Source organism: Drosophila novamexicana, unplaced genomic scaffold (assembly GCF_003285875.2).
Source record: "Drosophila novamexicana strain 15010-1031.04,08,12 unplaced genomic scaffold, DnovRS2.1 tig00000193-arrow-pilon, whole genome shotgun sequence".
Taxonomy (NCBI): domain Eukaryota; kingdom Metazoa; phylum Arthropoda; class Insecta; order Diptera; family Drosophilidae; genus Drosophila; species Drosophila novamexicana.
The window spans coordinates 3,277,464-3,290,521 of NW_020824787.1; the positions used below are offsets into that span (position 1 = coordinate 3,277,464).

At 39.3% G+C, this 13,058-nt stretch overlaps 1 protein-coding gene across 1 annotated transcript in view; it reads left to right on the forward strand.

Moving 5' to 3' along the window:
• The first annotated feature begins 610 nt into the window (after positions 1-610).
• Positions 611-13,058, forward strand: part of LOC115759256 (ABC transporter G family member 21) — a 40,354-nt gene continuing 27,906 nt past the window's right edge. The window contains exon 1 of the mRNA XM_030700156.1: positions 611-1,038. Within this exon, the coding sequence (XP_030556016.1) occupies positions 611-1,038 (428 nt within the window). The remainder of the gene's footprint in view (positions 1,039-13,058) is intronic.

Sequence of the window (13,058 nt, forward strand, 5' to 3'; positions counted from 1 at the left end):
ATTTGGCGAACAAATTTTTGCAACAATTATACCAGAAGGTGGAGTCGCTCTCGCCACGCAGCAGCAACAGCAGCAGCAGCAGCAACAGCAGCCGGCAATTATAAATACAACAACAGCAACATCGGCAGCAGCAACAACAGCAACAGCAACAACAACAGCAGCAGCTGAACAAGTTGTTGAGGAGTCATTAAAATCGGCAGCAGCAGCGGCAGCAACATTGCCCATAGCTGCGACAGCAACAACAGCAGCAGCACAACAGCAACAACAACAACAACAGCAACAACAACAACTGGCAGCAGCAGTTAATACTAAAACGTCAGCAGCAGCAACAACGCCGCGTTTGCTGTCGACTAAACCGGAAACAGTTGCAGTTGTTGCCGCCAGCCTCAACAACAACAACAACAACAACATCAGCAACATCAGCAACAACAACAACAACAGCCTGCTGCGCAGCATTGTCGGCAACAAAACAAAAATTCAAAAAATTCCACAAGCAGCTGAAGAATTGAAAGCCAAGCAGAAGCCAAAGGCGCAGGCTCCGATCGAGACACAGACTCCGACGCAGGCGCTGGCCAAGTGTGAAGTGTTGGCCCATACGCATTACGAAAAAATGCCAATGAATTTGTTGGCCCAAAACGTTGCCGCCAACGCGGACTCGGACAGCGAAACGGCAACGGGCGGCGGCGTCGGCGGGGGCGGGGGCGGGGGCGGGGACTGCTGTCACATGGAGGAACAGGTACCGTTGGTTGACAGTCGACGTAATCTGGCCAAAATAGTCGCCGATTGTCGCCTGCAAATCGATGTGCAGCCAATTGCAGCAGCAACAACAGCAGCAGCAACAGCAACTGTTGCAGCTGCACCGACAGCAGCAGCAACTAGTACAATTTGCAGCGGCTCATCATCAGGCAGCTCGTCCAGCTCAAACTCCTCCACAATATCCACGGATTTTACGCACAACTCACAAACGATATTGCCGAGCGCGGAAAATCTGTCTGCATCGAAACTGGCCAAAACTTGCATTTTAGCTGATGCCCAAAGGTGAGTACATCTGCTTTTTGACCCAATTTTTTGTGCAACCAACACAGACAGCCATAGAGATGGACAGGGGGAGTGGTGGAGTGGTAAGGGGTAGGGGGGACGGGGAGGGTAGGAGAGTGGAGGGAGAGCGCGCTTTTGCTCCCTCCAGTTAGAACCCAAAGTCCAGTTTCAGGCAGCTCTCTAAAAGAGGAAAAAAATGCACCAAAAAATAAACAGGCCAAAAACTGAAGTGTGCGTATAATTTCACCTACAAAATTTGGGACACACACACACACAAACACACACAACATACACACACACACAAACACAACATACACACCTCAGCCAGAGCTTAAGAATAACAGCAAAGCTGCATGCAAAAAATCAAAATAAAAAAAAAGTTGTATAAACATATAAAAGAGAAACAAGTCGGAATGGTTAAAGATGATGAACTGCGCGCTACCCTGCAAAAAATAAAAACCTACAAAGTGTCGATCTGCACTTGAATACTTCAATTCTAATGTAATATTTATTGTTTTATTAACCTATTTTTTGTTTATTTATTTATTTATTTATTAATGGTCGACAAGACGACCCAAATTTCTTGCTATTTCTTCATTTCATAAGTGAACTTGACTTTACAACACAAACTGTTGTGGAGTTAAGCATTTAGACCAAGTTTACAGAAACTAGCAGCTAGTATCTCAACAATATGCTCTTTCTTCGCTTTTGATTTACTGAGTATAAAAAGTGAAGCTAAGAACTCTGCGTAAGGAGCAGGTTTCTGAATTAAACTGCAGCGGCTGCATTTTGTCGCCGCTGGGGGGATTATATCTGTACATATATATACATATATATTAAGGTATATACTTATGGCAGTGAGTGTGTCTTGTGTTTTATACCATTGCTGCCAGCTGCATCATAAAGGCCACAAAAATTAAAAACAGGCCACAAGCTGCAAGCTGAGAAGTGGCTGCCAACAACCAATTCCATATTTGATTACAAGCTCTTCTAGGAAAGGGAATATTGTGACGTGCTTAAACTAGGCTTAAATAAAAAGCATAAGTACACAAAAACATGCATGAATACATATAATTTGCAATTCTTCTTTGTGTTGTGTTCGTAAACGATTTAGACATCATAGTTTATGCACTCTTACTATCTCACTGTCATACTCTCTCTCTGTACATAATCTGTCATACTCTGTCTCTTTCTGTCTCCTTCTGTCTACCTCTCTCTCTCTCTCTCTCTCTCTCTTTCTCTCCATTTTTATTTATCTCTTTGTCTCTCTGTTGATAGGAAACGATTCCTTTGTTGCGTCATTCGTAATCGTTTTACTGGCTGCTCTCAGTAGAAACTTTTTCTTTTTCAAGAGCACGAGATTTCCTTGAATTAGCTTCACTTGCTGCATCTGCTTTGAAGAAGCTTTAATCGGCTTAACTTAAAGTTTAGTAGCTTTCTTTCTAATTTGATTCATGCAACAACTCAAATCCATAACTCGCTCATGAGACTTGCACTGCGTTTATCGAAGCCTTGGTTAAACATTTCAAGAATTTCTTGATTCTTGGATTCGTGGCTGCCTCCCTTTGCCGCATGCCCCAAAAGCCAGCACTCATGCAGCACAGTGTAACTGCTCCAGATAGCTGGCAACAGCTTGTTGCAGTTTTTGGTGCCAATCTGAAGTTATTTTACTTTTTGGAGCCAGCTGCTAAACGAGCATCAGATACATTCTTCCACTTTGCTCTCACTCCCTCTCTTTCTCTCTCGCTGCCTCTCTCTTTCCCAACTACCAAAAAAAACTGGGTCAACCAATTTTCTGGCAAAATTGCGACAACAGATGCACGAGATTTCCAAAAAAAAAAAAAAAAAAAAAAAAAGAAACTGGCAAAAGCGAAAAAATAAAAGAGACAACAAATTCAACTTCAAATAAAATGCATTCATTCAGCTGGCAGCAGAACAGTGCGCCCCAAAAGTGCATGTACTCAAGTGCACTTTAAATCGCATAATAATTGAAAATATTTATGTTAAATGCACATAATGAAGTAGCACTCAGCACACACACACACAGATACACACACGATATTGTTGTGCACATTGTAATTGAATTTAATTTAATTCCTGCAACTAAATTGCAGCCAATCCGCAGCGCAGCCAAAGCGAAGCCACTTCTTGTGGGCTTAAATTAAAAAAAAAAAATATATATATAAAAAAAAACGATATACACTACAAGTAAGAGTGCTTAAGTAGGCAGTGCCCGACTTGGAGATACTCTGTGCACAGCGACAGGCCACGTTGTTAAAAGTATTTCAAGCTTGTTCTACGCTTCTTCCGCCCTTTGTGCTTCTTCCTCCCTTTGCTTTGTGTTCGTTAAGATCGGGTTAGGTTGTAGTTAGGAATTCAAAAAAATTAAATGTTCTTTATCGAAATATACCATACAAGAGCCTATATACATGTACTTAGTCTTATGTATGTAGTTCTCATTATAGTCATCGACCAATGATTAAAAACCATGTCTTAAAATAGATGTTTATCTATGCTTTGAATGTGGAAAGAGATATTGAAAGAAAGAGAAACTAATAAACTTGTGCTACATATGAGGATTTTAATTCCCTCTTAAGGCTGCTGAGATCGACGACTTCTCATTGAGTCCATTCGTGTAAGCTCGTCAAAAAAGGCTTCTTCAAGAGAGACTTGAAATCTGGAAATATATATTCTAGATCAAGCTATGAGGCCTTCAATATAAGAAGTCCTTTAAGCCTTCTTCAATACGTCACTTTAACGGCAAATTGTGATGAAGCACATATATATTTATAAGTCTTATGCAGACTTCAAAACTAAAAGTCCTTTAAAATTGCAGTTTTACTTCTTCACTAACTACACTGCACAAAATCAATCTACCCTTTGCTCATTTGCCAAAGGTTTAAGGTACACAAAACTAAAACTCAACCTTTTTTCCGGCCGCATAATTGAACTGTGCGACTGCAATTCAAATTAACTAAAATATGCACTTGAATCCACTCACTTGCCATTCGTGAGCTAGTGTGTGTGTGTGTGTGTAAATGTGGTAATAGATGTCAGTCAGTCGGCCCGAGGGGCAGTTAGATTGTCAGTCAGCTGCCTCGCGGCTGCCAAGTGACAACGAATTAAAGAAGTAATTTTAGCTGCAATTGCAACAGCTCCAAAAAAACAGAAAAATTCAAATAAAACAAACTAGCAATGATTACACTGAGCGAAAAAAGGGTGTGTTACCATAACCAAATCACAGACCAACAGCTGTAAATGTGACAAATTGTTGAAGATCTTGGTTTTATAAACTTAATTTAACTAATTATAGCCTTTATCGCTCATAAAATATATAAATTAAAACAGTTCCTGCATGGAACAAAACAAAATTTTGTGACTGTACTTAAAGTTCATGCACTTCTCTTAAAGCTTAAGGCTTTAGAAATACAATTTAATTCACTTAAAGCTCTGCTTGTCTATACAAATTCACGCACTTGAAGCTTAAAGCTCGACTTGTTTTTATAAATATATGAAGTAACAGCTCTACCTGTCTGTACAATTTCATACACTTAAAGCTTAAAGCTATATTAGTCTACATTATTATAAAACTCTTCTTGTTTTTAGCGCACTTAACGCTTAAAGCTTTACTTTTCTACACAATTCGCGTTTATCTCTAACCTTTTTGACTTCTCATATTTGGACCTGCTTCAGGTTTATTTAAGTTGTTTTATCGCAATACAATTTATTTTAATTTAAGTGTACATAGACTCTTTTGCTGTAAGTATATTTTGTAATGTAGGCTCGATTGGGCCAATAGTTTCCATTAAATGTATAACTATGCAATCTATGATTCCAACAATTGAGCTTTATGTATATGTCACATAATTGATTTTATATAGCCTGGTCTTACTTGATATCGTAAATTTAAACAACCCAAACTAGATCTTTGAAATTTGTGGCATGTTTTTTAAGATTGATAAGTTTTATTGTCTCAATCAATCAAATGATTAATAAAAACCAGTTCTTTTATTGCTTTCGTGCTGGTTTCTTGAACTAGTTCATTCTACTTTCAAAACTCATTTTTCTTTGCTTTGACTGTTTTTTTTATACCCTGAACCCATTAAAAATGGGTATAAGGGTATATTGTATTTGTGCGAATGCCAAACGTATGTAACAGGCAGAAGGAAGCAACTCCGACCCCATAAAGTATATATATTCTTGATCAGCATAAATAGCTGAGTCGATCTAGCCATGTCCGTCTGTCTGTCCGTCCGTCCGTCCGTATGTATGAACGCAAGGATCTCAGAACCTATAAGAGCTAGATACTTTAGATGTAGATGCTCCTAGCTCCCGCGCAGATCGAGTTTGTTTCCGATAATCGATAACTTACTCCGTTTCCAAGCAATCGATAAAAATCGATATCGATATCCTGTTTTTTGGGCAATTTTGTTAAATAATAAGAGCTAGAGTCACCAAACTTGGCATATAGCTTCTAAAATAGAATATATATATATGATATAGGATTTTTCTTCATGGTTTACCCTCTAGATTAATCTGGCATTCAAATCTGAACACCGATTATTTAGTCGAAATTCATGTCCAAATCTTACCCCAAGATTCGTATGTAAACATGGGTCAAAAATTACCACCTCCATATCTCGGCCAAATCTCATCCGATTTTCATGAAGTTTGGCGTTTTCTTCATGGGTTTCCCTCTAGATTAATGTGGCATTCAAATCTCGACACCGATTTTTTGGTCGAAATTCATGTCCAAAACTTACCCCAAGATTCGTATATAGACATGGGTCAAAAATTACCACCCCCATAACTCGGTCAAATCTCATCCGATTTTCATGAAGTTTGGCGTTTTCTTCACGGTTTGCCCTCTAGATTAATGTGGCATTCAAATCTCGACACCGATTTTTTAGTCGAAATTCATGTCCAAATCTTACCCCAAGATTCGTATATAGACATGGGTCAAAACTTACCATCCCCATAACTCGGCCAAATCTCATCCGATTTTCACGAAGTTTGGATTTTTCTTCATGGTTTTCCTTCTAGATTAATGTGGCATTCAAATCTCGACACCGATTTTTTGGTCGAAATTCATGTCCAAATCTTACCCCAAGATTCGTATATAGACATGGGTCAAAACTTACCACCCCCATAACTCGGCCAAATCTCATCCGATTTTCACGAAGTTTGGATTTTTCTTCATGGTTTTCCCTCTAGATTAATGTGGCATTCAAACCGCGACACCGATTTTTTGGTCGAAATTCATGTCCAAATCTTACCCCAAGTTTCGTACATAGACATGGGTCAAAATTTACCAACCCCATAACTCGGTCAAATCTCATCCGATTTTCATGAAGTTTGGCGTTTTCTTCATGGGTTTCCCTCTAGTTAATGTGGCATTCAAATCTCGACACCGATTTTTTGGTCGAAATTCATGTCCAAATCTTACCCCAAGATTCGTATATAGACATGGGTCAAAAATTACCACCCCCATATCTCGGCCAAATCTCATCCGATTTTCACGAAGTTTGGATTTTTCTTCATGGTTTTCCCTCTAGATTAATGTGGCATTCAAATCTCGACACCGATTTTTTGGTCGAAATTCATGTCCAAATCTTACCCCAAGATTCGTATATAGACATGGGTCAAAAATTACCACCCCCATATCTCGGCCAAATCTCATCCGATTTTCACGAAGTTTGGATTTTTCTTCATGGTTTTCCCTCTAGATTAATGTGGCATTCAAATCTCGACACCGATTTTTTGGTCGAAATTCATGTCCAAAACTTACCCCAAGATTCGTATATAGACATGGGTCAAAAATTACCACCCCCATAACTCGGTCAAATCTCATCCGATTTTCATGAAGTTTGGCGTTTTCTTCACGGTTTGCCCTCTAGATTAATGTGGCATTCAAATCTCGACACCGATTTTTTAGTCGAAATTCATGTCCAAATCTTACCCCAAGATTCGTATATAGACATGGGTCAAAACTTACCATCCCCATAACTCGGCCAAATCTCATCCGATTTTCACGAAGTTTGGATTTTTCTTCATGGTTTTCCTTCTAGATTAATGTGGCATTCAAATCTCGACACCGATTTTTTGGTCGAAATTCATGTCCAAATCTTACCCCAAGATTCGTATATAGACATGGGTCAAAACTTACCACCCCCATAACTCGGCCAAATCTCATCCGATTTTCACGAAGTTTGGATTTTTCTTCATGGTTTTCCCTCTAGATTAATGTGGCATTCAAACCGCGACACCGATTTTTTGGTCGAAATTCATGTCCAAATCTTACCCCAAGTTTCGTACATAGACATGGGTCAAAATTTACCAACCCCATAACTCGGTCAAATCTCATCCGATTTTCATGAAGTTTGGCGTTTTCTTCATGGGTTTCCCTCTAGTTAATGTGGCATTCAAATCTCGACACCGATTTTTTGGTCGAAATTCATGTCCAAATCTTACCCCAAGATTCGTATATAGACATGGGTCAAAAATTACCACCCCCATATCTCGGCCAAATCTCATCCGATTTTCACGAAGTTTGGATTTTTCTTCATGGTTTTCCCTCTAGATTAATGTGGCATTCAAATCTCGACACCGATTTTTTGGTCGAAATTCATGTCCAAATCTTACCCCAAGATTCGTATATAGACATGGGTCAAAATTTACCACCCCCATAACTCGGTCAAATCTCATCCGATTTTCATGAAGTTTGGCGTTTTCTTCATGGGTTTCCCTCTAGATTAATGTGGCATTCAAATCTCGACACTGATTTTTTGGTCGAAATTCATGTCCAAATCTTACCCCAAGATTCGTATATAGACATGGGTCAAAAATTACCACCCCCATATCTCGGCCAAATCTCATCCGATTTTCACGAAGTTTGGATTTTTCTTCATGGTTTTCCCTCTAGATTAATGTGGCATTCAAATCTCGACACCGATTTTTTGGTCGAAATTTATGTCCAAATCTTACCCCAAGATTCGTATATAGACATGGGTCAAAACTTACCACCCCCATATCTCGGTCAAATCTTATCCGATTTTCACGAAGTTTGGATTTTTCTTCATGGTTTTCCCTCTAGATTAATGTGGCATTCAAATCTCGACACCGATTTTTTGGTCGAAATTCATGTCCAAATCTTACCCCAAGATTCGTATATAGACATGGGTCAAAACTTACCACCCCCATAACTCGGTCAAATCTCATCCGATTTTCACGAAGTTTGGCGTTTTCTATATGGGTTTCCCTCTAGATTAATGTGGCATTCAAATCTCGACACCGATTTTTTGGTCGAAATTCATGTCCAAAACTTACCCCAAGATTCGTATATAGACATGGGTCAAAAATTACCACCCCCATAACTCGGTCAAATCTCATCTGATTTTCACGAAGTTTGGCGTTTTCTATATGGGTTTCCCTCTAGATTAATGTGGCATTCAAATCTCGACACCGATTTTTTGGTCGAAATTCATGTCCAAATCTTACCCCAAGATTCGTATATAGACATGGGTCAAAACTTACCACCCCCATAACTCGTCCAAATCTCATCCGATTTTCACGATGTTTGGGTTTTTCTTCATGGTTTTCCCTCTAGATTAATGTGGCATTCAAATCTCGACACCGATTTTTTGGTCGAAATTCATGTCCAAAACTTACCCCAAGATTCGTATATAGACATGGGTCAAAACTTACCACCCCCATAACTCGTCCAAATCTCATCCGATTTTCACGATGTTTGGGTTTTTCTTTATGGTTTTCCCTCTAGATTAATGTGGCATTCAAATCTCGACACCGATTTTTTGGTCGAAATTCATGTCCAAATCTTACCCCAAGATTCGTATATAGACATGGGTCAAAACTTACCACCCCCATAACTCGTCCAAATCTCATCCGATTTTCACGAAGTTTGGATTTTTCTTCATGGTTTTCCCTCTAGATTAATGTGGCATTCAAATCTCGACACCGATTTTTTGGTCGAAATTCATGTCCAAATCTTACCCCAAGATTCGTATATAGACATGGGTCAAAACTTACCACCCCCATAACTCGGTCAAATCTCATCCGATTTTCACGAAGTTTGGCGTTTTCTATATGGGTTTCCCTCTAGATTAATGTGGCATTCAAATCTCGACACCGATTTTTTGGTCGAAATTCATGTCCAAAACTTACCCCAAGATTCGTATATAGACATGGGTCAAAAATTACCACCCCCATAACTCGGTCAAATCTCATCCGATTTTCACGAAGTTTGGATTTTTCTTCATGGTTTTCCCTCTAGATTAATGTGGCATTCAAATCTCGACACCGATTTTTTGGTCGAAATTCATGTCCAAATCTTACCCCAAGATTCGTATATAGACATGGGTCAAAACTTACCACCCCCATAACTCGGTCAAATCTCATCCGATTTTCACGAAGTTTGGCGTTTTCTATATGGGTTTCCCTCTAGATTAATGTGGCATTCAAATCTCGACACTGATTTTTTGGTCGAAATTCATGTCCAAATCTTACCCCAAGATTCGTATATAGACATGGGTCAAAACTTACCACCCCCATAACTCGGTCAAATCTCATCCGATTTTCACGAAGTTTGGCGTTTTCTATATGGGTTTCCCTCTAGATTAATGTGGCATTCAAATCTCGACACCGATTTTTTGGTCGAAATTCATGTCCAAAACTTACCCCAAGATTCGTATATAGACATGGGTCAAAAATTACCACCCCCATAACTCGGTCAAATCTCATCCGATTTTCACGAAGTTTGGATTTTTCTTCATGGTTTTCCCTCTAGATTAATGTGGCATTCAAATCTCGACACCGATTTTTTGGTCGAAATTCATGTCCAAATCTTACCCCAAGATTCGTATATAGACATGGGTCAAAACTTACCACCCCCATAACTCGGTCAAATCTCATCCGATTTTCACGAAGTTTGGCGTTTTCTATATGGGTTTCCCTCTAGATTAATGTGGCATTCAAATCTCGACACTGATTTTTTGGTCGAAATTCATGTCCAAATCTTACCCCAAGATTCGTATATAGACATGGGTCAAAACTTACCACCCCCATAACTCGGTCAAATCTCATCCGATTTTCACGAAGTTTGGCGTTTTCTTCATGGTTTGCCCTCTAGATTAATGTGGCATTCAAATCTCGACACCGATTTTTTGGTCAAAATTCATGTCCAAATCTTACCCCAAGATTCGAATATAGACATGGGTCAAAACTTACCACCCCCATAACTCGTCCAAATCTCATCCGATTTTCACGATGTTTGGGTTTTTCTTCATGGTTTTCCCTCTAGATTAATGTGGCATTCAAATCTCGACACCGATTTTTTGGTCGAAATTCATGTCCAAATCTTACCCCAAGATTCGTATATAGACATGGGTCAAAACTTACCACCCCCATAACTCGGTCAAATCTCATCCGATTTTCACGAAGTTTGGCGTTTTCTATATGGGTTTCCCTCTAGATTAATGTGGCATTCAAATCTCGACACCGATTTTTTGGTCGAAATTCATGTCCAAAACTTACCCCAAGATTCGTATATAGACATGGGTCAAAAATTACCACCCCCATAACTCGGTCAAATCTCATCCGATTTTCACGAAGTTTGGATTTTTCTTCATGGTTTTCCCTCTAGATTAATGTGGCATTCAAATCTCGACACCGATTTTTTGGTCGAAATTCATGTCCAAATCTTACCCCAAGATTCGTATATAGACATGGGTCAAAACTTACCACCCCCATAACTCGGTCAAATCTCATCCGATTTTCATGCAGTTTGGCGTTTTCTTCATGGGTTTCCCTCTAGATTAATGTGGCATTCAAATCTCGACACCGATTTTTTGGTCGAAATTCATGTCCAAAACTTACCCCAAGATTCGTATATAGACATGGGTCAAAACTTACCACCCCCATATCTCGGTCAAATCTTATCCGATTTTCACGAAGTTTGGATTTTTCTTCATGGTTTTCCCTCTAGATTAATGTGGCATTCAAATCTCGACACCGATTTTTTAGTCGAAATTCATGTCCAAATCTTACCCCAAGATTCGTATATAGACATGGGTCAAAAATTACCACCCCCATAACTCGGTCAAATCTCATCCGATTTTCACGAAGTTTGGATTTTTCTTCATGGTTTTCCCTCTAGATTAATGTGGCATTCAAATCTCGACACCGATTGTTTGGTCGAAATTCATGTCCAAATCTTACCCCAAGATTCGTATATAGACATGGGTCAAAACTTACCACCCCCATAACTCGGTCAAATCTCATCCGATTTTCATGCAGTTTGGCGTTTTCTTCATGGGTTTCCCTCTAGATTAATGTGGCATTCAAATCTCGACACCGATTTTTTGGTCGAAATTCATGTCCAAAACTTACCCCAAGATTCGTATATAGACATGGGTCAAAACTTACCACCCCCATATCTCGGTCAAATCTTATCCGATTTTCACGAAGTTTGGATTTTTCTTCATGGTTTTCCCTCTAGATTAATGTGGCATTCAAATCTCGACACCGATTTTTTGGTCGAAATTCATGTCAAAATCTTACCCCAAGATTCGTATATAGACATGGGTCAAAACTTACCACCCCCATAACTCGGTCAAATCTCATCCGATTTTCACGAAGTTTGGCGTTTTCTATATGGGTTTCCCTCTAGATTAATGTGGCATTCAAATCTCGACACCGATTTTTTGGTCGAAATTCATGTCCAAAACTTACCCCAAGATTCGTATATAGACATGGGTCAAAAATTACCACCCCCATAACTCGGTCAAATCTCATCCGATTTTCACGAAGTTTGGCGTTTTCTTCATGGTTTGCCCTCTAGATTAATGTGGCATTCAAATCTCGACACCGATTTTTTGGTCGAAATTCATGTCCAAAACTTACCCCAAGATTCGTATATAGACATGGGTCAAAAATTACCACCCCCATAACTCGGTCAAATCTCATCCGATTTTCACGAAGTTTGGATTTTTCTTCATGGTTTTCCCTCTAGATTAATGTGGCATTCAAATCTCGACACCGATTTTTTGGTCGAAATTCATGTCCAAATCTTACCCCAAGATTCGTATATAGACATGGGTCAAAACTTACCACCCCCATAACTCGGTCAAATCTCATCCGATTTTCATGCAGTTTGGCGTTTTCTTCATGGGTTTCCCTCTAGATTAATGTGGCATTCAAATCTCGACACCGATTTTTTGGTCGAAATTCATGTCCAAAACTTACCCCAAGATTCGTATATAGACATGGGTCAAAACTTACCACCCCCATATCTCGGTCAAATTTTATCCGATTTTCACGAAGTTTGGATTTTTCTTCATGGTTTTCCCTCTAGATTAATGTGGCATTCAAATCTCGACACCGATTTTTTGGTCGAAATTCATGTCAAAATCTTACCCCAAGATTCGTATATAGACATGGGTCAAAACTTACCACCCCCATAACTCGTCCAAATCTCATCAGATTTTCACGATGTTTGGGTTTTTCTTTATGGTTTTCCCTCTAGATTAATGTGGCATTCAAATCTCGACACCGATTTTTTAGTCGAAATTCATGTCCAAATCTTACCCCAAGATTCGTATATAGACATGGGTCAAAACTTACCACCCCCATAACTCGGTCAAATCTCATCCGATTTTCATGCAGTTTGGCGTTTTCTTCATGGTTTGCCCTCTAGATTAATGTGGCATTCAAATCTCGACACCGATTTTTTGGTCGAAATTCATGTCCAAATCTTACCCCAAGATTCGTATATAGACATGGGTCAAAACTTACCACCCCCATAACTCGGTCAAATCTCATCCGATTTTCATGCAGTTTGGCGTTTTCTTCATGGTTTGCCCTCTAGATTAATGTGGCATTCAAATCTCGACACCGATTTTTTGGTCGAAATTCATGTCCAAATCTTACCCCAAGATTCGTATATAGACATGGGTCAAAACATACCACCCCCATAACTCGGTCAAATCTCATCCGATTTTCACGAA